The sequence below is a fragment of the Propithecus coquereli genome, unplaced genomic scaffold (assembly GCF_000956105.1).
Source record: "Propithecus coquereli isolate 6110/MARCELLA unplaced genomic scaffold, Pcoq_1.0 Scaffold242, whole genome shotgun sequence".
Lineage (NCBI taxonomy): Eukaryota > Metazoa > Chordata > Mammalia > Primates > Indriidae > Propithecus > Propithecus coquereli.
Genome location: NW_012147975.1, coordinates 1104352 through 1127939, shown reverse-complemented (window position 1 = coordinate 1127939; position 23588 = coordinate 1104352). Strand labels below are relative to the sequence as shown.

General features: G+C 50.3%; 1 protein-coding gene across 1 annotated transcript in view; it reads left to right on the top strand.

Moving 5' to 3' along the window:
* Nucleotides 1-23588, top strand: part of SPOCK1 (sparc/osteonectin, cwcv and kazal-like domains proteoglycan (testican) 1) — a 181237-nt gene that overhangs the window by 50581 nt on the left and 107068 nt on the right. Inside the window, exon 4 of the mRNA XM_012646321.1 lies at nucleotides 4976-5102. Coding sequence (XP_012501775.1) covers nucleotides 4976-5102 — 127 coding nt within the window. The remainder of the gene's footprint in view (nucleotides 1-4975; nucleotides 5103-23588) is intronic.

The following is a 23588-nucleotide window of genomic DNA, read 5'->3' as shown; positions in this document are numbered from 1 at the left end:
ATTTCTCGTTCCCAAATCCTGGAGATTAGTATCTGTTGGCAGTTTGGAAACCATTGTTTCAGAGTCCTCATGCAGCTTTGGAAGCAGTCTAACTGCTGGAGTATAGGGATCCTTCAGCCCTCTGGTGCACAGGAGAGCTCCCTCCACCCACTTCTTAGTTGTTTCTAGAGTGGTGTTCATTTATACTTTTATTTTTTTTCCAAATTGGATTTCTGAGTCTGAAGTAGGATTTCTGGAAACAACGGCCTGTTATATTACTGTTGTTTAAAACAACACACTATTTTTGTCTTCTCATTAGTGCAGATACATTTTCAGAAATAAAAGAAAGTTCTAAAGGTCCACATTAATACATTCACTATGTGCTGAGCAAGTCCATGTGCCAAGGGTCAACCGTATTTCTAAGTACCAGGAGCACAAAGATGATTAAGACTCAGTCACTGCCCGTGAGGAATTCATAGTATATTGAAAACGATAGACACAAAAAGAACTGCTTCACACTACAGTGAATATCACAGTTGTATCTGAACAAGGTATAATGTTGGAACAGTGTTCTGGTTAATTCTACTTGGGGTGAGAGTCACAGGTTCAGGAAAGACTTCACAGAAGGCAATTAATTTGAAACTTGAACAAGGAATGGATGTTTGCCGTGCAGGTGGAACACATTTGCCCAGTCCCACCGATGTGAATTTGCATGGCGGGTGGGAGAGACATACAGTGGTGGATACGGCTGGCTGGAGATATGAGGGTAGATACGATAGGACGGAGTGGTAGGGGGAGGTGGTGTGGGCAGGACGAGGGTGGTGTCCAGGATGGGCTCCCAGGCTTCTAGTCTGGGTGCCCCCGTGTGCTGTTGGAATAATAGTAACCTCTTAACCTTGGTCAAGTTTAATCAAGGTCCTTGCTTGGAAACTAGTCAGAGAGCATGTCCAGAAGCAAACACTGGGCCCCGGTGGAGTGGGAGTGCAGCCCGACCACCTGTGGAGCGTCCCAGCAGGCTTCCTGGGGAGCTCATGTTTGAGCAGGGCCTTGAAGAAAGGAGGATGGAGGAGAGAGATGTGGGTGGGAACGAAGGCACGCCAGGTGGAGGAAAAACCCACATGATGGCACAGAGATCCTTGTTGGGCTCCGGGAAACAGCAGAGGGTGGCTGGAGCAGAAATTGATAGTGGTCATGTGTGTGTGTGTGTGTGTGTGTGTGTGTGTGTGTGTGTGTGAGTGCCTGTGTATGCAGTATATCGGGGAGGGGAGCAGAGCAGAGCGGACAGTGAGCCTGTGAAGGTAGGCAGGGCAGGTAAACACCCAGACTTGGAGTGTAGATCACAGGACGTGGGGAGAAGATGGGGGTTTTAATCATGGGAGTCACATGATCAGATTTGTACTTAAGAATCATTCGCCTGCGTCAAAAACATAAATTCCGGGAATTTAGGTAGACTTTGTAAAAAGACTGATAACAAGCCGTTGAACAAAAGGAGTGAGAAACGCCAGTGATCTGCTGATTATCTGTCTTCCCTCCAGCAAGGAGGGCTTGTAGGTTGGGATTGTCCATGTGGTGCCATCAGCCTGTGGGAGGTGTGGCTGCCCCTCAGCACCAGCCGGGCTGGGATGGAGTTAGGGCCTGCTGGCCAGCGGGAGGGCTGACAGGACCTGCCTCCTAGAATAAGGTGCTTGTGTCCCCCAGTTGATGAATGTCCGTAACATTAGGCATAGCAATCCCATCAACACACCTTCATCCGATTTCACTCTTCATTGACTCAAGAATGGACGTATCTTGAGTTAGAAATCTTAGCCCGTTGCCTAGCCTGGGTTGGTTATTTTTTATGATATGCACTGAACTGTGGGGGTTGAAATGCATGCACAGTAGCCAGGGACACTATGCCTCCTTGGCATAGACATGACTTTACATTCTCGGCCTCTGGACAAAGAACTCAGAATTGGGTGCCATCTCCACTACAATCCCACCTAGTTGAGGTAAGGAACATCTGGGTTTGCCCCAACCTAACAGGTATGCTTGCTTCATTAGAATTGGGAAAATTCGGAATGGCTTGGCCTTTTTACCCACGGCATCCTAGGAGAGGTCAAAGGTGGTTCTACCTGGGCATGATCCATGAGCACCTGACATCAGGTATACTGAGCCAGGAAGAATGTTTCAAAGGAGCTTTATTTGTAAAACTGAACCCTGGTAATGAAAGTACAGATGCCAGAATAAGGGACTGAAATGGCCCCAGATCAGTACCGTGGTTTCCTGGACAACTTCATTCGACAAATATATGATGTAACTTGGCCATATTTCTCTGTGACACTGGGTAAAATACTTCCTCTCTGTGTCTTTAATTCCTCGCTTATAAAATAAAGTTGTTGGATTTGAGTAGTTTTAAGGTGTTTTCTGGTTCTGAAATTCTGTGATTTTGTGCTGTGGTCAGCACATAGGGTCCCTCACCCCTCACCCAGCAGGGATATCTTGAGCATCCGGAAGCACCAGGCCCTCCTAGGAGGCACTGGCAGCCTCACCTCCCTGCCTCTCCTTAATGAACTTACCTTAGTGGTGAAGTTCAGGTCCAGAGACAGAGATGACTTATTACTAACCGGTGATTGACAGCTGGTTCTATTTTTTTCTTCAAAGCCATTGGCTCAGTGTTTACTTCTCCCTTGCCTGCCTTTGGCTAAGCTCCGTTAGGCTTTTCTCCTCTGGGGCATCATTGCACATGGTTACGTCTGCTCCAGCAAAGCTGCCTACTCTTTGGACTTTATAGCCCCTTTCTGGGAACTCATAACAAGCATTGCTTTAGCCGTGGGCATGCACACTGGGGACTCACCCAGGAGAGGGGCTGCCAGATGCTGGAACTTTTTACTGCATTTGTGATTCATTATCAGTTTCAGACAATCTGCTGTGCGAATGATGATGAATGTGTGGTGTCCTGCTGAAGGAATCATGTACTCTAAGATTAACCCCGTGCTGACAGCCCGTTCATCCACTGCGTGGAGTCCCACCCACCAGCCCTTTGCCCGTAGTCTGGAAAAAACCCTGCAAGAGTAACAAGTATGTTTGGTGAAGGATAATAAGAGAACTCGTGTCCGTGTTATTTAGGAATGCAAATGACAGATTTTTTTTTTGAATTCCAGACAGAGGGCAAGGCCAAGGTAAGGAGCTGCTGTAGGAGCAGTGAGGTGTTGGAGAGAAGGCCCCCAGTGACACGCATGTGGGTGCTCTGAAAGGATTTTCAGGCTAGCAATCTAGGTGGGACTGAGGTGGGCTGAAGAAGAGAGATGCATCCCTGGACACTCTGCCGCTGTGTGGATACTGTCCCAGGTCTCGCCGCCAATCAGCTCCTTGACCTTAGGCGGCACTTCTGCCCTCTCTGATCTTCAGTTTCCCCCATTAGTAAAGCAAGCAAGTTGAATAAGGGGGTCTCCAAGGGCCCTTGTAGGACTTTCTTCTTTGGTTTCTTGGTCAGACAGGCTCAGCCCTATGGCCCCAGGCACTGTGCTGGGGGTATGTGCTGATCCTCTTTGATGTCACCCTCCAAGTCGTTTCTGCAAACAGACCTTCCTCCTCTTACTGCCTCCCCTAAATTGGTAGAGCAGGTTTGAGGTAGAATCAGAACCACATTGGTGAGTGCTCTTTGCTTCATTACCTTTCTTTTTTGCTCATTTTCCTTCATTTGCAAGAGGGTAGGTTACCCCAGATATCAAACCTGAGTTCCTGAGGGACTGGAGGTTCATTCCTTTTTCCGGTTCCATGAATTCTTTGGAGGAATTAAGTGCCATTCCAAACCTAGGGCCCAAGGACAAAGTCACGTTTCTGTGGCAATGGTAATTTCATTCTGCCTACCCCCATCTATCGGGGCAAATAATAGTTGTAATAATAATAGATACCGTTTTATTGTTTCCTATTTTATAGGCACTCTCCTGAGTACTTCAGATACAGCAGCTCGCTTAATCTCCATAATATCCACTGGAAGTAGATTCTATTTTCCCCTGTTTTACATAGGAGGAAACTGGTATTGACAGGTTTAAATGTCTTACCAAGATTACACAGTGTGTAACTGGCAGGACTGAGATTCGAACACGTGCTCTCTGACTCCAGAGCCTCGATGCTAACCACCTTGCAGGACAGCGAGTGCCAAACATTCCAAGGGCACAGTAATTACGTGATTGATGGGCAGTCCAGAGACACGCCCAGGGCCAGGGCTGTGGGAGTCGCTCTCGGCGGTTTGCTGGGAGAGCAGCTTCAGCCAAGAGAGAAAGGGTGGCAGTAACTGCAGGCCTTTATTTTCGTGGTTTATGATACAGTGATGGGGTTCCTTCCGTGGACATCAGCCATCCTAATAGCGCTATTTATCATTATGACAAAGGTGAGGATGAGGGGCAACTCGAGCTGGAATGAAAGAGTAGAATTCTGATTATTTTAACAGTTGAAAGTGACATCACCTCGAACCTCTATCAAATGGTGAATTGGAAACCGGACTGAAATTGCTTTAAAATATATCCAGAGGTAGTTTTCTACAGCTGTGATAAAGTCTTTCAGCTGTGCATGGAGATGCATTTTGTCTCCAGTGCTCACGGAGTCGCCTGTGTGTCGTCCAAGCAAAAGGTGCCTGAGAGCCCAGCACAGCCTGTCTCAGGTGCTTGCCGTGGTGTGCCGCGTAGGCATCGGGGCTGGTTAGGCCGTACTCCCCCACTGGGTTGTTTTTTAATGTTTTGTAAATGTCTTTCCATGTCAATAAGTAATGTTTTTAATGGCCATATGGTTTCCCTTGGTCCATCTGGGGGTCGAACCTGGGCTTCTAGGACAAAGTCCCCTACCTCCTGTCAAGGAGTTGGAGCAAACGAGACTGCTGGCTGAGGGGCCCTCTGAATTCTCCGCCTGTTTGACTAGCCTTTATTTATTTATTTGGCCTTTGATTCTGGGAACTTAGAGGAAAGACCCATAGTGTCTGGGAGGTTTGATTAACTTAGACCTTTTTTCTCATCCTTAGGCAAAAGAAAGGGAACGTGGCCCACAAACACTGGGCTGGACCTTCGAGCTTGGTCAAGTGCAAGCCCTGTCCCGTGGCACTGTCGCCCATGGTCTGCGGCTCCGACGGCCACACCTATACGTCCAAGGTCAGTCGTCTTTGTTATCTTTTTGGTCATCAGAGATACCCCATGTCGGCTTGTCCTGCCAAGTCTCTACGCCAAAACCGGGGCTTGCAAAGCTTGCTGGGCTCCAGGCCTTGCCTCCGAGAAGCTGCTGCATGAATAGACTGGGAGATATTCTCCAGCCAAAGAGACGAGCAGGATAGAAACGTTCCATCCTGTGTAACTGGGCTGGTTGAGGGAAAAGGGGAAAGGGTGGTTCTGAGAGTGGCCCTGAAGCTGATCTCGACGAGCTTCCTGCAGAAGGGGAGACAGAAAGCTGTTCAGAAGAAGCAAGTCATGTGGCGTGGCTGACGGGGGCGAACCGGTGAGGGAGGCCGGGGACGCTGCTTTGTGGGGAGCGCAGCGGAAGGAAGGAGTGTGACGTCAGTGTGCACTTAGTCTGTGCTTACGGTTCGGACAGCGCACCCAGCCCTGCGCAGCCTGCAGACAAGGCACTGCTTCCTTCTCAGCGTGGGGTGGGGCCTCTGGGGCTCATAGCCTAACGGGGCAGGGACGAGTATGGAGACAGGTCATTTTAATTCAAACCAGTGGAAAGAACACGGTTTGGTAGAGAAAGAGCTGGAGTCAAGTGGGTCTGTTTATTACAGGAGGGATGAGGAGAAGCTTCACGGAGGAGAGGCGTTTCATCTGGGCTCTGATAACAAGACTTACAGACAGGGAGGCCGGGATCACGGTGGTAGATAAAGGAGGTGGCTCTGCTCTTGGAATTTCACTCTACTTGGGATAAAGTTGTCCATTTGTCTTTGGGAATGGGAACATAATGATGAATTAAAGGGAAACCACAGAACTGGAATTTGCTTGTTCGTTCTCTTATCTAACAGCTATAGACCAAGTACCCTGTTAGGGTCTGACACTGCTCAGCTTGGAGGAGCTGGTGTGCGGGTATGTGTTCTAGGGGTTTCCTCTAAGCCGCCAGCCAGAGCGGCTCCACTTTCCTCTGTCTTCTTGTTTTTCCATGTAAGGTTTCACTTGTAGGGCGGAGTCTGTGGCTAAAGAGAGTTGCTTTTGGGGACGCCCTGGTCACTCCCAGTGACACTGCCACATAGTTCTCAGGCCTTTCTGCTCGGCCCCTCTTTGCCGTTCCCCACTGCCCAGATCGTTAGTGGCTCTTGTTGTCCGTGATGCCCTCACCACCCTGCCCCGGGAGCACCCTCACTGCCTGCTGTCCCCAGAGGCTTATTTAGGTTATTTCGAGACTAGGGCCACTTTTCCCTACTGATTATGTGATGTACAGGTCATATATTTTTATATTTTTATTCTCCGACAGTTTTAATCTTCCAGGTGTTCACATGTTCTAACAAAGGAGAACGTAGCTCACAAAACAGGAGGCTGGACAGTGTGTCTGGCTTGTGCTCAGACCCATGGAGTTGGCTTTTGGAATTCAGTGGCATCATTATTGCTTGATCGGTTCCTTTGTTCATTCATGTAGTATCGTTTGGGCCCTTTCTATGTTCCAGGCATTGTGCTGGGTGCTGGGGAAACTTAGAGTGGGAATTTAAAAGCTGTCTGTTCTTCATTGCCGGAGTCGGTAACCCTTAACCTCCCAGCTCCAGACCGGCCCTGTGAGGTGGACGTGCTCTGCTCACGGTCACAGCTGGCTAAATAGCCACAGCCCTCCTCAGCGCCGCTCAACCCGCACTTCCCCTTCCCCTTCCCCTCCTTGATCCCCGATAGAATCAAAGTCTGAGATCGTTTGTAGCAACAGAGCTTGTCCCTGATGCCCTGAATGTGTCTGGAGTGCTGGATTTGACGGGGACACTGAGGAATCATTTCTACCCCCCTTTCCCAAAGGCAGATCAGGCCGTGGCTGTCTTTCACGCCGGGCCCGGATCCCAGGCGTGTGAGCAGACACCCGGGAATCCTGTTCAAATGAGGACTCTGATAGAGCAGGTCTGGGGCGGGGCCTGAGATTCTGCGTTCCTAAAGTGCCCGGGCGGTGGCCGTGCTGCCGGGCCACAGACACACCGTGAGCAGCGAGGACTTCAGTTTCATAGGTGCCTCCTACTAGGTCTCCAGGCGGCCCCTTCCCCTACCCGCAAAAGTCCATTTCCACTTCAGAGAAGATTGTATTCCGTAATAAAGTCCGTGTGTCTCCCTGCGTGAAATGCCCGTTGGCTTTCCCTCGTTGCTGGAGCTGAGCTCAGACTCTATCGTTACTCACAAAGCCCTCCAGAGCCTGCCCCTTCCTACCTCACGGTCCCTTCTCATAGAAAGGACCTTCCATTCGTTGCTTCAGCAGCTGTCTCTTCCACGCCCACAGCTGTTCCAGGCACTGTGCAAAATGTGGGGAGGGGGCCGTGGGGAGCAAGACAGACACCGTTCCTGCTGGCTTGAGATCGCCATCTGGTAGGGGAAAGAGAAATACATCTGTAACCAAGCAAATAAATATGCAATTTCAAATTACAGTAGGTGCTACGGGGCACGGTGTTGAGGGAGGGGCGGAGAGGGGCCCGTGCTGTGGGGATGGTGCGAGGTGAGATACAGCACGGCTGGGGCAGCGAGGCAGCGGGAGAACTGAGAGGAGGCCCCTGCGGCTCTCGGCTCTCGGGGGGAGGGGAGAGGCACATGAGTCGATGGGGAGAGGGAGGATGGTTAAGAGAGGACATTTAGCCAACCTGGAAGGTGACAAGAGGGTCCGGCAATTCCTCGCTTGTGGGACACTCAGTACAGCAATTGCCTGAAGAACGTGGGATCCCAGAGGCACAGACAGTGTCCGTCACCTCCTTCACCAGGCATGGGGCACAGTGCGCAGTGAGTGGTACTCAGCAGGCGGCACTGATGGGAGAGGAGCCAACAGCGACTCCGGCTGCGAGGAGCCGGGAGGCTCCAGTCTGCAAAGCCCACCCTGGATTTGAGTGAAGGGGGTGGGGAGAGCTTTGCTGAGAAAAACAAGCCATCCCCGTCCTGTGCCAAGTGGCTTAGCTAAAACCCCAGCCTGAGGCTCTGGCAGAGAGTTAGCAGCGTCTCGTAGTGCTTCTCTCTATGTGAACATCCTGTTTGTGCTGTTCAAAATTATTTCCGCCAGCTCTGGAGTAAACTGTCTGATCCTCGAGCCTGAGGTTGGAGATGAGCCACGAGATGTCAGCGAGCGGGTGGGACTGTTGGGGCACATCGCACATCAAACCCAGCAGAGCCTGCCTGCTCGCCTCTGGGTCTTGCTCGCAGAGGGGGCTTAAACGCTGGCTCCCCCGACCCCGAGCTGCAAGGAGCAGTGGTGACCTGTCGGAGACGGCCCGGAATGCTGTCACTTGCCCAGGGAGTGTCTCTGGGAATGTTTGCTGGTCAAGGCGTCCCGGCAGTCTGGGCAGGAAAGTTGGTTTGTTGTGTTTGGGAAGGTCGCCTACGTGCAGGCGCTGGCGGAGAGCTGGCTTAGGAGGCAGGATCAGGATGCAGAAGGCCCCTGTGCAGTGACTCCTGATGCCCTGCAAGAGGAGGGACTGCTGTATACTGCGGGGCAGAGCCCTCAGAGGCCCTCCTTGGCAGCATCCTGATCCTCCTGTAGTGTCTTTGAATTTCTGTACCAGCAGGTCCTCAGTTTCCTGGACCTGCTCAACTCTTTCCTGGAGCAGAAGAAACCTAAAGCCTTTGTATCAGAAATTGTCGTGTTCTTCCCCTATACTCCATATGAGGTACACTGAGGCCCAGCGAGACAAGGCCAGTGGCTATTTGAGAGCCGTGGTCTCCTGCCTGGGTGTCTGTGAATCTACTCCCTTCCGTCTGAAGTTAAGGAGAGGGGTGGTGGGAGAGGCAGCACTGCCATGGAAATGGGTGTGTGTTGGTCCTTCCCATTCGTGTGCTAGTCTTCTGTCTCGTGAATTTCTAGAACATTTGTGTTCTTAATAGGTCAAATATGTCTCACAATCAGAAGCTGTATGTTGATTGTTCAAGATGTCTGAAGCAGAGGACAATTCTAAATGCTTGTGGCATTCGATGAGCCTTCCTTCCAAGGAGGAGATTTCAGTCTGGTTGGGTTTACTACCGGAGTGTTTTAGGTATTGCCCCTAAATACGTGGCCACTTGTTGATGGAGGTTCAAGAGAATGTTTTGGTCTGACAGACAGAGCTGTTGGAGACCACCAGCAGATGCTCAACTAGTAAGAGTGAATGAGTTAACTGTGAGTGAACAAATGGCCTTTTTTTGATCATTGGTGGCAGGAAACAAAGGATAGATGAGACCATGATGCATGCATAATCGGAGGGGATTTCATGTCATGACGTCAAACTCGTAAAAATTCGTTTCAGCAAAAAATATATTGCAGCCCCAGCCTGTCATCACCAGGGAAACCCCCACCCTATAAGAAATAGTCACGGTTCTCTAGGCGAATTGCTTGACCCTCCAAGAGGGGGTCGAAGGCTGCGGGAGCATTGTCGGGGAAGCAGGAGGAGGGAGCCTGAGCATCAGCCTGTCGTTAACGCTGAATGTCTGTCCTGGGGACAGAGCAGACAAGCTCTCCTCCTGCTTCTGGTCTCCAAACAGTCAGAGGCTCCTAGAACTGGGGGATGCATTTGGGAGCCATCTACAGCAGGCCTCTTCCCATGTCCTGACACCAGGGACACCACTCAGAGCTATGTGACTCCCCCTGGATCAAAGATAAAGTGCACAGAAATGCACAAGTCTTGAGATGAAGGGATAGAAGATGGCACATGGCAATAAATGTGTATTCAGACGCTATAAAGCATAACCCATAAAACATAAGGAACAGAAAGGCACCACAGGGAGTTGACAAATGGAAGGCCAACACTGCAGCTGGTTTGAGAGTGTGGTATAGATGCTGAACCTTGACCTGGCTTCCAGGCAGTAAGGATCACCCTAGTCACTTCTTACCTACCCTTAATGTCACATTTTACTGGCCAGGAAACTTGAAGTAGTTCAGTAATTTAGTCAATATATATTGAGTTCTTTCTTACTCTGTGCCATGCATTGTGCTAAATAGAGCAAAGGGCAAAGCAGACAAAGCCCCGAATTTCATGGAACTTAAAAGCAAGGAAGACAATTTGAAAAGCAATGTGCTTTCATTAGAATAGGTGTTTAGATCAGGGACATGTGGGTGCTGTAGGAGCACAGAGCGGGGCCACCTCAACCGGCTGGGAGGTGTAAGCAGCCTTCTGAGAGGAAGTAATGGTTCAGCGGAGATCTTTGTTTGTTGGGAGACAGGGTCTCACTCTGTCCCCTGGGCTAGAGTGCAGTGACATCAGCATAACTCACTGCAACCTCAAACTCCTGTGCTCAAGTGATCCTCCTGCCTCAGCCTCCCAAGTAGGTAGGACTAGAGGCGCATGCCACCATGCCTGGCTGATTTTTCTATTTTTTAGTAGAGTCAGGGTCTTGCTCTTGCTCAGGCTGGTCTCCAACTCTTGGCCTCAAGTGATCTTGCCTTGGCCTCCCAGAGTGCTAGGATTATAGGCGTGAGCCACCGTGCCCGGGCCCTCACTGGAGATCTTAAGGCTGAAAAGAGTCAATCAGAGTAAGAGTTGGAGGTGGGGGGAGCTCATTCAACCACAGGGAGGAAGGGGTTGAAGAGATGAAAGCACCTTGGAGGAACTGGTGACAGTGTCAGTGTGGCTGGGTCACACGTGGGAGAGGGTTCACTCGCTACAGAAATGAGGCTGGCAAAGTAATCAGGGGCCACATTGTGCAGGGCCTTGAAGACCCCGTGAAGAGGGTAGGACTTTATCTGAAGAGCACTGGGATATATCAGAGGTTTAGGATTTTGAATTTGCTCACGCTGGCTGCAGGGTGGGAACGGTTAGGGCAGGCCTGGAGACAGGTTACTGTGAGGAGACTCCTGGAATTGCCTGGGCTTGGCATGAGGAAGGCCTGGGTTTGCATAGTGGTTGCAGAGATGGATAGAAAACAGTCCGAAGAGGTACTTAGGAAGTTAGAGCTGGTGTTGACAACTATTTGAATTTCAAATATAGAAAGTCATTTCAGCTGTGAGCCCAGCAGAAGGACTTCTTCACCCTCTTCGTCCTGGCTGGCCTTGCAAGTGCCTCCTGCCAACAGCTTTGTGGCTTCACCCTGGACTGTCTGGGAAGCCACTGCCTCTGAAACCCTTTCCTTTCTCTTCTGTTGTGTGTATAGAAAGAGTAAATTCACTGGGAGCCTAAGCATCAGCTTTTAACTCTGCCTATCAGAAGCAAGGTACTGAAGCTGCTGACCTGGGCAGCCAGGCTCCATGCCTGGGGGCAGTCTCAGGCTTCCTCCCACTCGAGGGGGGAACTGTTTTGGAAAATGGGAGCAGATGTGGAGTGGTGCTGGGGTCCTGGAAGCTCAGAAAGGAGCAGGGGAGGAGGTCCCTACTGCTCCAGGTCCTGGCCTTGATGGGGGTCTCATCGCCAGGCCCGCATCTATAGGACTTCATTGACTTCTCTCATCTGGACCCACCTGACCAGAGCCCAGATGTCAGGGCTGTGGCTGCTCACGTCCCAGCCAGCAGCCCGGTGCTGGGTCCGGCCTGCGAGGGGAGGGCTCTCCAAGTGCTGCTGGAGTCCGGACAGCCAGCCCTGTGCTCTGGCATCAGCCTGGCTGTTGGTAACTGGCAATCGAGTAGGCAAACACCCGTCTGCTTGCTCTCTCCCCTCCTCCCCAACATTTTCTTCCTTAATTGCTGTTAAACAATTAGCAAATGGCTCATTTATGTCTAGACGCAGAAGAGAGATGCAGAGTTAAGAACTGCCGCAGAGGAAGATGTTTCTCTTCCCTTCGGAGTGTACGCACGTGAGGGGGGAAGAGAGAGCGCTTGCTTTACAGGGTTGGCATTTCTCTTGGCATATTGTCGCTGCAGATTATACTATTTTTTCAGAGGCATCTTAATAGTTTCCAACAATTGCTACCAAGTGAAGGTCATGTTTGAAGTTCTTGGCAAGTGGAGTCTCTGTCGGCCGACATTTCCCAAGAACAGGCTATTCTAGGGTTAGCGCAAGTCGAGGGTGTGCATTTGTAAGACTGCCGAAGATGATTTTAAGCTCAGGATGACCGCTCAGTCTCCCACAGACACTTAGAACCCTGTGACCATGTCAGGCACCAGAGGTGTTTAGTGTGGCTACCCTTCTTTGCTTTTAAGCAGAGTGGAGGCTGTTGGTATTTCAGGGATATTTTTGGATAGGCCTGCCCCCGCCAAACCTGTGGGTTGAGGAATGTGTTTTCTTGCACATGGCGCATTGGTGAGGGCCTGGCTTCTGACTAAGCAGAAAATAAACGTATTGAAAGCTGACGGTGGAAGCTTGCACTTGCACCGTTTGCGCATCGGCAGCTGGAGCACGGGGACAACAGCAGAGGCACCAAGAGTGCGAGCAGCAGCAGCAGGGATTGGACAGACGATGCCCGCCCCATTTGTGCGGCACTGAGGGGCTGGGAGTTAGGATCCCGGACTTCGTGCACGTGCGCCCTCTGGCGGCAGGGCGGGGAGCACGTCCTGTGCAGGTAGACACACCAACGATCTGATAAGGATTCAGGCAGTCGATTTCATTATTCTGATTTTCTGTTGCTTAGAAAAAGCCAGTGATAGAGGGCTCATGACTTTGGAGAAATATTCAGTGGTATCTAACCAACTCTAAGTAATTATGCTTTATATATTCAACCGTTCGAGGTCTGGGGACAAATACTCGGTGGCAGATGCCCCAATTTTGCCTTTTTCCTTCAGGCCTTGTTCATTTTCAACCTCCTTTCCTTAGTCTGGGGTGGCCCAATAGTGTTTGATAATTAGAGCTCGTTTACATAGTATGAAAATCCTCAGCTGCGAGTTTCACAGAGTTCTTGCCCTAGTTATAATCATCCTCTTTTCTCCTTCACAGGGTTTTTAGAAGGAGCAAGTATGAATAATATTTAAAATATCAATTGTGTATTACTTAGGATATAGGTTCTAGCTGCTATAGCAAAAACCCATATGAAACAGGCCTAAATGGGATCAAATTTTAGTTCTGTGTCATGTGAACATTTACCAAAGGAAGCAGCCCGAGGCCGGTGTGCGGACTCCGGGTTGTAGATGAGCGGGGTCGTTGCAGCTCGTCGTCATTCCCAGTGCTGGAGTTGTTGAGCTTCTGTCTCTGGGTGCGGGACAGCTGCTGCGCTCAGCCAGTGGGAGGAGGAAAAGAACGGAGGCACAATCCAGAAGTCACCAGTGTCACTTCTGCTCACATCCTATTGGCCAGAACGCAGTCACAAGGCCACTCCAAGCTGCAAGGGAGGCTGGGGAATGTGGATTTTATTCTAGGCAGCTATGTGTCCAGCCAAAATTCGAAAGATATATTATTAAGGGAAGGGCAGAGTGGATATTGGGGTTACCTAGCAGTAGCTACAATAGTAATATTTAAATAATAATAACAGTAACAACAGTAGCAACAACAAAACAACAGAACTTCATTATTGGGCATATTAAATACTGTAACATTGTGCTAAATGCTGTAGTATCATTTTATTTTCCTATATTGTTTCATCTAATTCTCACAACAAACCTATTAGGGAGGTACTATTATTAGTCCCAAATTAAAGATGAGAAAACTGAAGCTATAAAACTTTCTCAGTCAATGCAGCTAGTAAGTAGCTTTGAACCCTGGTTTGTGTGATCCTAGAGTCATGGTTTTTATTTCCATAAGTGAAAAGCCATCTGAAAAGTAATGTAAAATACCATTTGTGTCATCAGGATGCTTTTGATTTTAATGATAGAAACATAATTTGAACTTAAACCAATGAAGAAGATGTCCTGGCATACAAGGGTGGGAAGTGTACTGAGTTAGCCAGGTCTGAGAGAAGGAAGGGAACTCCGGTGTTGCCAACACTCCGTTTCCTTCTGTTTCTCGTTTTTGTTTGTCTCTGCGTGGCTTCATTCTGCAAAGAGGCTTCCTCCCCTCGGCAGAGCATATGGATTTTAATAGCCCCAGATCCACTTGCTTCCAGCCTAGAAACATCAAAGAAATTTACCACTGTTGCAATTTTAGGAAGACTTTTGATTGGCTCAGTTTGAATCATGTGTCCATCCTTTAATTAAATATTATGTCTAGGCTGATGTGATTCTATGATTGGCCTGCTCTGGTCTCGTGAACCTCTTCATCCCACCTTTCACTATGAACAAGAGTAAGATTTTTTTTTTTTTTTTTAGTAGAAGAGGAAGGAGGGAAAGAGTTCACACTGGACTGAGTAAAACGTAAAAAGTAGTGTACCACCCAGTCACCTTATTAAATATCACATATGTTAATCTCATTAAAGGCTTCAGCTAAGCGACACTAGTTTGAGCCGGTAAGAATGCATGAAGGCGTACTGTGTTTCTAGGAATGACGGGCAGACAGGGGCATGCGAGACAAGTTTTTATACAGACATGTCTAGTTAAAGTTCATCTAAAATAAAGTGGATGCAGTGTCATTTTAATTCAGAATTCTTTTAAACCATTTGGCTTAATGTTTTAATACTTTCTTCTGATCATGGGGCACATCTGTCCTCAGTTCTCTTTAGCATTTATTTCTTCTTAGAACATGCCAAGATAACACAGTCTTTTTGGCTCCTGAGGATAAACTTTCAGACAAAATGGTTATTGTGACATTTTCAGAAAGCACAGATGTTCAAACACCATCCATGGTGAAAATACATCCACAGAATTTACACAGACTACTTCAGCATGCAGATTAGTCATGAAGTTACAGCAGAAGGAAGCAATTCAACTAATTATTTTACCACTTATTTCTGTGTTCTATATGCAAACATGCATTTAACCAAGATTTGAAGAATAGGTTTTCATTTCTTCTTCTTAAATGCCCTGAGTAGAATGCCATGTAATTAGTTAGTGCTTTTGTTAAAAACACAGGAGGAAGAATAACCTTCTTGTTGTCAGTTCTATTGAATGTGCAATTAAGTCATTTGATAAAGCAATTACCTGAACACGATGATGCTTGGCCTCACTTCATCAGGAGATGAAATTAAGGATTAGGTAAGATTTCAAAGCACATGAGATCTCTGCCTACCAAGCCTTAAAGGATCAGATGGAGCTCATTAGTAGGATTGCTTTGCTTTGTCTTTTCCAGTAGAGAGACCAACATATAATATTATGTGTCAGTGAGGGTGGGATGTCCCAGAGGTGGCTCTGAGCAAGATTTGTTATGATGACATAAAACAGACCAGTGGTTTCCTGTGGTGGGGGGAGAGGTAGACAGGGGCAGGAGGGAGGGATGAAGAAGGGGTGTGAAGAAACTTTAGGGGGTGACGGACACATTCATTGTCTTGATTATGGTGATGGTTTTGTGTGTGTATTTATATTTATCAGACCTCCTCAAATTGTATACTTTAAATATGTGTAGTTTATTGTATGTCAATTATACCTCAATGAAGCTTGATAAAAAGTTTAAAAAAGATCAGACCCGTCCAGAGATGAGCACCTTCTTGCCGTTACCCACATGTTTCTGTGTTTCTCATTTTTGGTGCTGGCCTCCTCCGCCATTTGGAAGGACCCTACTCTGTTCTCTCATCTAGGCTGAGTGATGTCAGAAAACGGAGCTGACACTTTTCAAATGTGTTTCCAGTGACAAATTAAAAGATGAGAAAAGTTGTGGACACCCTGAGCACTCAGTCACTCCGGGTTCCCCTTTCCTAGAGAATTCTCTGTACTCGAAGTGTGCCCTGGATTTTAACATCGCTTTGGGCACAAAGCCCGCTTTTCACTTGCTGGTGTTGCCCTTCTGCCCCCTCTTCGGGATGAGGTCGTGGGAGACAGGGCGGCGGCCGGGAGCCAACCGGGGCGCGGCTGGGGTTGCAGAGCGGGTCGGCTGGGGCAGCCTGTGGAGCGGCGGACCCGGTGGCCTCTCAGAAGGTCTGCCCGGGTGGGAGGGATGGTTAGGGCTCATCGTGTGGCAAGAAGGGACTGCACAAAATACACGAATGTCTAGGAGACAAGAATCAGTGATCGGTGCAGGTGAGGGAAGAACAAAATGTTTGCCGTGGCCCCTGGGAGCAATGTGGCGAAGCCACTGACCCTGTAGGTGTCAGGGAAACAAGGGAGACGGTATCTCTGAAAGCACAAGATTGGGAGAGGCTGCTTTGCCTTCCGACTCCGTGGGTGTTCACGCTCCATACGCCAATTCCTTGCTCAGACCTCCACGTCCAGTGTTAGAAGAAGCCACGAACTTCTCTGGTGCCTGCTTTGCAACCCTATTCCAGGGTGGCTCCTCCAGAGTCACCTAACACACCCGCCCTGCGCCAGGCCCTGCTGGACACTGGTCCTGTCCCCGGGTTGCTGTCTCGCTCTAGGGAAGACAGATACGTAAGCATAGATGGTTTCGCGGGTCAGACAGGTGGGGGAGTGTGGGGGGCGGGCAGGGCGAGGCACCACGCGGGAGGACAGAGGAAGGCCTGGCTCGTCAGCGTCAGGGTGAGGGCGTGCCCAGTGGAGCCAGATGGCGTAGATGTGGGTTCCAGGTTGTCTTGTTAGATACGTGGTCGTGAACAGGTGATGTGACCTTTCTGTGCTCCCTTTTCCTTATCCACAAACTGGGATAGCAATACTTGCCTCGAAGGATTTTTGTGAGAATTGAATTAGTTTTTACATGTTAAATTCTTAGAACAGCATGTGTCACATTGATACACCACCTGGAAATATTAATTGCCCTCTCTTCTGAGGCACCTTTTCTGGAAAACCAGTCCTGCCTCTGGCTCCGATGACCCAGCTTTTATATCGCACCTTCCATTTTCTTCATAGTCTTCCCGCCTCCTGCTCCCAGGTAGGGGTTGCACCGTGGTCCGCACCGTGGCGGTGGCGGAGCTGCCTCCTGCTGGGGGCTCGCTCTGTAGCAGGCGCTGGCCGGGGCCACTGTCCTTGCCCGTTCCGATCCGCGGCAGCTGCTCGAGCTGCCGGCGTGTGCCGGCGCGGGTCATTCTCAGCCATCCAGCCAGCGTGCGGTGAGCACCGGGCCACGGCAGGTTCCGGTGTGGCTGACGTCCTCTTAGTGAAACCAGGGTGGACCTGAGTTCAGAACAATCTTACTTACCTGTGGGGCAGGGACAGGAAGTGGGTAAAGCCTGCCCGGCGTTGCAGGCGGGGATGTTTTCTGTGCTCTCACCCGTCGGCCCGGCTCTGACGTCCCTCCGCCCCCTGCACTGCGCCGTCACTTGTCAGTTGCTTGCTGAGCCCCTCCGTGTGCTTAGCGTGTGTGTGGGTGCTAGGGCAGGTGGGTTGAGCCAGCTGCACTTTCTAGAGCTTGGGAGTAGCTATTTGGGCTCGCTGGGGTTTGCGAGCCCAGGATCACGTATCTCTGAGACAGGGTCCTCTTGGAAGACTGAGTGACCGGCAGCTTTGGTTGCTGGGATGGCCTTTCCTGTGCTGGAATCCGCCCAAGTCTGCCGGATGTGCCAGGGTGGCAGAAAACTGGGCTTAGGACCGACTTCCTGCCTGGAAAGGCCCCCTCCCTTGTAAATTAAGCAAAGGCAGCCCCTCTGTTCACAGGGCCAGAGGCTGGGGTCTGCTCCAGAGCCCCTCTCCAGGGCCAGCTTCACCTCCCTCAGGGCATCACACCCCAGCTCCTCCGGGTTTGTCCTGGTGACCGAGTAGGTGTGATTCGCGGGAACACGGGTCCCCATACCGCGTTGAGCGTCTACTGTGCACCACCTGCCATGACATGACACATGACATGACATCACATGATCCTCATGCCAATCCTGTGAGATGGGCGCTAGTATGAAACCCCTTCTTCAGATGACATGCAGAGAGAGAGAGAGAGAGAGAGAGACTCTGTCACTAACACCCCTGTGCTCCCTCAGTCCCTGGGTGGAGGAGCAGCTTCAACTCAGCATCACCCCGACTCCCCAAGTCCAGATAGCCAGGCGTCCCGCACACTGCTCGAATCAATATGACAGAGCTACCCCAATTCACGTGAATCTGGGAGGGCTTGGATTCAGTTAGAAACAGGATGAAAATTGGATTTTAAATATTTTTAAAGAATTTCCTTTCTTTTAAAACTTTCAAGAAATACCGTGGCTGCAGGCTGAGGGTCTCTGAATCCTGCGTTGGCAAACGAGCACAAATAATAGCCGGGCCGGCTCATCGATTTCTTAGATGCAGCCATGCTGCTGTGATGATCCGTTTTCAAGTATCACAAGCAGCCTCTTTCCCTGAGTAGTCGAAACATTCCTGTGGCACTTGTGTCTGCACGAATTCCTCCCCTGAGTGGATCCTTTGTTTCCTAACCTCGTGACTGCGTGACCCCAAGCCCAGCCCAGGACGGCCTTTCAGAGTCCAGAGCAGGGTGTCTTCAGTGTCGGTGGGTGGGGCGGAGTCCTTGGTCTCCATGGGCCCCACGTGACCCCACGGCGCTGTTTCTGTGCAGTGCCATCTTCCATGTATCTCACTCAGAAGCAGTTGTCGTGGAAACTTGTTTGGTTTTTTTTTTGTTCTCTTTTTCTTTTGGTCATGGGGAGGGCCATTGTTTGACTACAGCTACCTGGAAAGAGTGGAGGGCCCAGCCATCCAGCCACGGAAATGATGTAGCGTGCTCCTGGGCAATTTCGGGGGCCGCTACAGACAGCTGGAGGCTGGGGATGCAGCGGCTCACATGGCATCGCTCGGGGAGGCCCTGCATCCCCTCACCCCATTATCGTATCCTATAAGCAAAGTGCTTCTGTCACACGCCTTCTGTGCTGCCAGTCTCTCGAAATGTAGTCCCCTTCAGCGACCTCACCCCATCAGTGAGGGAGGCTGCCCCTGCCTCCTGCCTACCCGCCCACTCACCAGACTCTTCCCTGCTGTTGGAGGCCGGTGCTGCAGGGAGGGAATAGGGTTCCTGAGGTTACTTGGTTTTCACAGCTCACAGGTTTTCTTGATTGCGGGTTTTGTAGAGCCACATTTTTATCCCTGTAGCTGTCATTTTTTTGACCTGCTATTTCAGTCACTCAAAACAATATTACTGTATTGCTTTGGAATTTTGAGGGCTTTGCTCCTTTATGAGGTTTCCGTCAACCTGAGCATAATGCTGGCTAATGCTGAGAATGGGGAAGCGCGCTGACTTTGCCGCACTCCCCGCCAGCCTGGCCCTCGTGGGAACGGTGCCGGTCGGCCCGTGCGCAGCGTCTGCCCTGTGCCGGGTGCCGCGCCGCGCGCTTGCTGCTCACCCTTAGATCTGGTCCTCGCAGCAACCCTGGGATGCGTGATTCTGCTTTCATTTTTACAGACGAAGTAATGGACAATCAGGAAAAGTTTGTTCCTTGCCTGCCTAAGATCTTACAGCCGTAAGCGACAGAGGTAGCATCTGAACACAGACTTAGCTGCACCCAAATACTTTGGTCTTTTGTCAATATACATGTACCTCATTTTTTTGTGCTTTGCTTTATTGCACTTTGCAGATTCATGATTTTTACAAATTCGAGGATGTGGCAACCCTGTATCCAGCAAGTCTGTCAGTGCCATTTTTAGATCAGCATGTGCTCACTTCATATCTCTGTTTCACATTTTGGTAATTCTCACAATATTTCAAACTTTTTCATTACCTTATCTGTTATGGTGATCTGCGATCAGTGGTCTTCGATGTCACTGTTGCAATTGTCTTGGGGTGTCATGGACTGTGCCCATAAAAGACTGTGAACTTAATAAATGTGTCTCTTCTGACTGTTCCGCTGACTGGCTGTTCTCCCATCTTTCTCCTGCTCCTTGGGTCTCTCTGTTCCCTGAGACACAACAGTATGAAATTAGGCCAATTAATAACCTGACAATAGCCTCTAAGTGTTAGGTGAAAAGAAGAGCCACATGTCTCTCACTTTAAATTACAAGCTAGAAATTATTAAACTTAGTGAGGAAGGCGTGCCAAAAATTGAGATAGGCTGAAAGCTAGGCCTCTGGTGCCAAACAGTTAGCCAAGTTGCGAATACAAAGGAGAAGTACTTGAAGGAAATTAAAAGTGCTACTCCAGTGAGCACACGGATAACAAAGTGAAACAGCCTTTCTGCTGATACGGAGAAAGTTTGCACGGTCTGGATAGAAGATCAAACCGACCACAACATCCCTTTAAACTAAAGCCTAATCCACAGCAAGGTCTGAATTCTCTTCAGTGGTGTGAAGGCTGAGAGAGGTGAGGAAGCTGCAGAAGAAAAGTTGGAAGCTGGCAGAGGTTGGTTCATGAGGTATAAGGAAAGAAGCCGTCTCCATAACAGAAAAGTGCAGGGCGAAGCAGCAAGTGCTGATGGAGAAGCTGCAGCGAGTTATCCAGAAGATCCAGCTAAGGTAGTAGGTCAAAGTGGCTGCACTCAATGGCAGATTTTCAGTGTAGAAGAAACAGGCTTCTATTGGAAGAGGATGCCACCTGGGACTTTCTTAGCTGGAGAGGAGATGTCAACGCCCTGTCTTCAAAGCTTCAAAAGACAGGCTGCCTCTCTTGATACGGCTGATGTAGCTGGTGACTGTAAGTTGGAGCCAATGCTCTTTTTACCACTCTAGAAATCCTACGTCCCTTAAGAATGATGCTAGATCTACTCTGCCTGTGCTCCAGAAATGGGATAATAAAGCCTGGATGACAGCACATCTGTTTACAGCATGGTCTACTAAATATTCTAAACCTACTCTTGAGAGACCCGCTCTCAGCCCTGTGATAAGGATGCTGTCCTCTTCTGATTGCTCTTTCAAAATCCCAGGGAGACAAAGAGAGCACAGGATCACTACGCTAAATTCAGAAGTTCTGTTGACTGCAGCAGTGATTTAAATGCCCCCTCTAAAACTCACACGGAAGCTTAATCCCCAGCGTGGCAGTACTGAGAGGTGGGGCCTTTAAGAAGGGATTGGATCATGAAGGCTCTGCCCTTATGGATGGATTAGTGGATTAGTGGACTAATGGGTTAATGGATTAAGTGATTATCATGGGAGGGGAACTAGTGGCTTTCAGAGAAGAGGATGAGAGACCTGGGCTAGCATGTTGCGTGCTCAGCAGGCCCCACCACCCCCGATGGCCTGTGCTGCCTCTGGTCTCTGGAGAGCGTCCCCACCGGCAGGGAGGCCCTCACCCTGGACTTCTCAGGCTCCATAACTGTAAGACATAAATTCCATTTCTTTATAAAGGCCCCAGTTTGTGATATTATGTCAGAAGCAACAGAAAGTAAACTAGTACCACTGCCCGACACTGATGTGTGCAGACGCACGTGCCCGAAGGAGGTGGAGGAGCTGCATGGCAGTGGCCAGCACCGTGCTCACCCGTCCATTCTCCTCTAGCTCTTCTCCTGCCCACCAGGAGCGAACTGGACGCTTGCTCCTCTGGACACTGGAGATAGAAAAATATGTTAGGCAATGTCTCTACCCTCATGGAACGCCCAGCTCCGAAGGGGAGATGGGGCAGGTCCGTGTGTTAAGTGGCCTGAGAAAGGGAGGCCATGGTACATGCCCCTGTACCATGTGGGCACATAGGAGGAGGACACCTAAACTCAGCCGGGTTTCAGGGAGGGCCTCCTGGGGAGGCGGGGACTGAGCTGAGCCGTGCAGGAGGTGTGGGGGCGTCTGGCAGAGCACAGAGGCTGGAGCAAGCCCTGGGTGCTCCGCCCTCTCCTCCTCCTTCAGATGCAGCACCCTCCTCCTCCTCCAGGTCTTAGCCCTAGCCGCCTTCCCCGATGCCCCGGCCATCTCAGGGCCCCTTGTCACACATCTCAACTGCACCATATACCTTTTTTTCTTGGCATTCACTGTGGTCATAGGTTTAATTTTGTATTCGTGAAATTATTTAATCAATGTCTCTCTCCCTCTGTCAACTGTGAGCGTGGAGTAAGAACCACGTTTATCTTGGGCTCACCTCTTTATCCCCAGCATCTCACACGATGCCTGGCACAGGGAAATGACTCAGTAGACACTTATGTGTTGGAAGGTAGGTGTGGGGGTGGAGGACTGGGGGGACATGGGGCTGGAGAGGGGAGCAGGGGCCAGGTCATGAAGGTTTCCATGTGGCCTGTTGAGGGACTTGGTAGGAAAAGAATGGAAGAGTGAGTTTATTGTGTTTGTAATGGACTGACATGACTGAGCACTTTGGGGGTGTTTTTCAGTCTTGGTGGATGGCCCAGCGTCATGAGTAAACATCACGCAGAATCTGTCAGGACAGATGAGCTCCGCTACTCAGAGTTCTCAGTCCAGGAGAGAGCGGCTAATGAGCCTCAGTTCACCACTGAGCGTGTGTGTGCCTCGGTGCCAGGCTTTGTGCCCAGCTCTGGGGATGCCCGAGACTAACTGCGCCAGCTCCCCTGCCTGGGGGCGCTCTGCGGTGCTCCAGCAGACCGACCGTGAGGAAACTCAAACTGCTCGGGCAGAGGGGGCTCCAAGAGCCGGGGAGCCAGCAGTTAAATGAAATGCAGCTGTCCAAGGAACTGTCACTTTTATCCGTCCTTTCCTAGAAACCGAGACATACACGTGCAGGTTGCCAGTGGCCACGGCTCTCGGTGGACGTGCGTGCAGGCCTCCTCCACGTCCAGGCAAGAGCACGTCGCCGCCCAGCATTGACGTGGTCATGAGGGAGCCGTGTCTCCGCTTCAGCTGCAGCAGGGCTTTCGTTGTTTGTTTAGTATAACCTTGGGGTGTCTGCTCGTGCTGGCATGGCACTAGTGCCTTTGCTAGAGCCCTTGCTTCATATCCCAGCACCTACCATAGCACCTGTTACAGCTAGTAGGTACTCAGTAAACGTCGGTGAAGATGGGATGGAACAGAGAAGAGATAGTCCTTGGGACAATGGGAGAAATGGCCTACCGGCTGCCCAGTTCGAAGGCAGAAACTCATGCAGAAACTGACCGATTCATGACACACGCCTTGCACCTCAGTCAGCCAGCTCCCCCGTGGACTTCCCTTTGGGCCTCACGACTCCCCTTTGCCTCTGGCCGTTGGACACAGAGGAACCTGTGGCCTGATTGTCATGGCTCTCGTGCTACCTTTTCCCCTGGGTCTGGGCTCGCTTCCATGGCTGGGTTAGTATGTGAAGAGATGGAGGTGGGAAGGGGAGGGCGTTAGGCTGGAATTTGAACGGAGCCAGAGAATACTGCAAGGAAGAGAAAGTGCTTCGTGACTGCAGGTGCCTGAGAGTCTCGGGAGAATCAAGTTGCATCTTGTCAAAGCCCCTTGCTTGAAAGCCCGGGGGAACAAAGGCATTTTCCTTTTACAAAATCTGCCTGTTCTGTTTGTGCCATGACCCTTTCCTCTCCCAGCTTGGGGACTGGGGAATATTTGAGAGGTGTTTCATACTTTCAAGATGAAACTCTGCATAGCGATTGAACTTGACTGGATTCTGCTCTTTCATTAACTTCAGCCAGCAAAAGCGCCTGCTGTGTCCTGGTGTCCGCGCTCGGCTGTGTGGTGGCAGGTGTGGAGACAGCCGGACACAGCCCCTGTCCTGGAGGAGTAGACAGTCGTAGCTACCACTTCCCTTGCAGGCTGGCTGGACAGTGGGCGCCACTGCAGTAGAAGGCCAAGTGCTCCCCAGGCCGTCTGTACTTGGGTGCCACATGCCTGCGACCTGCAGAGGG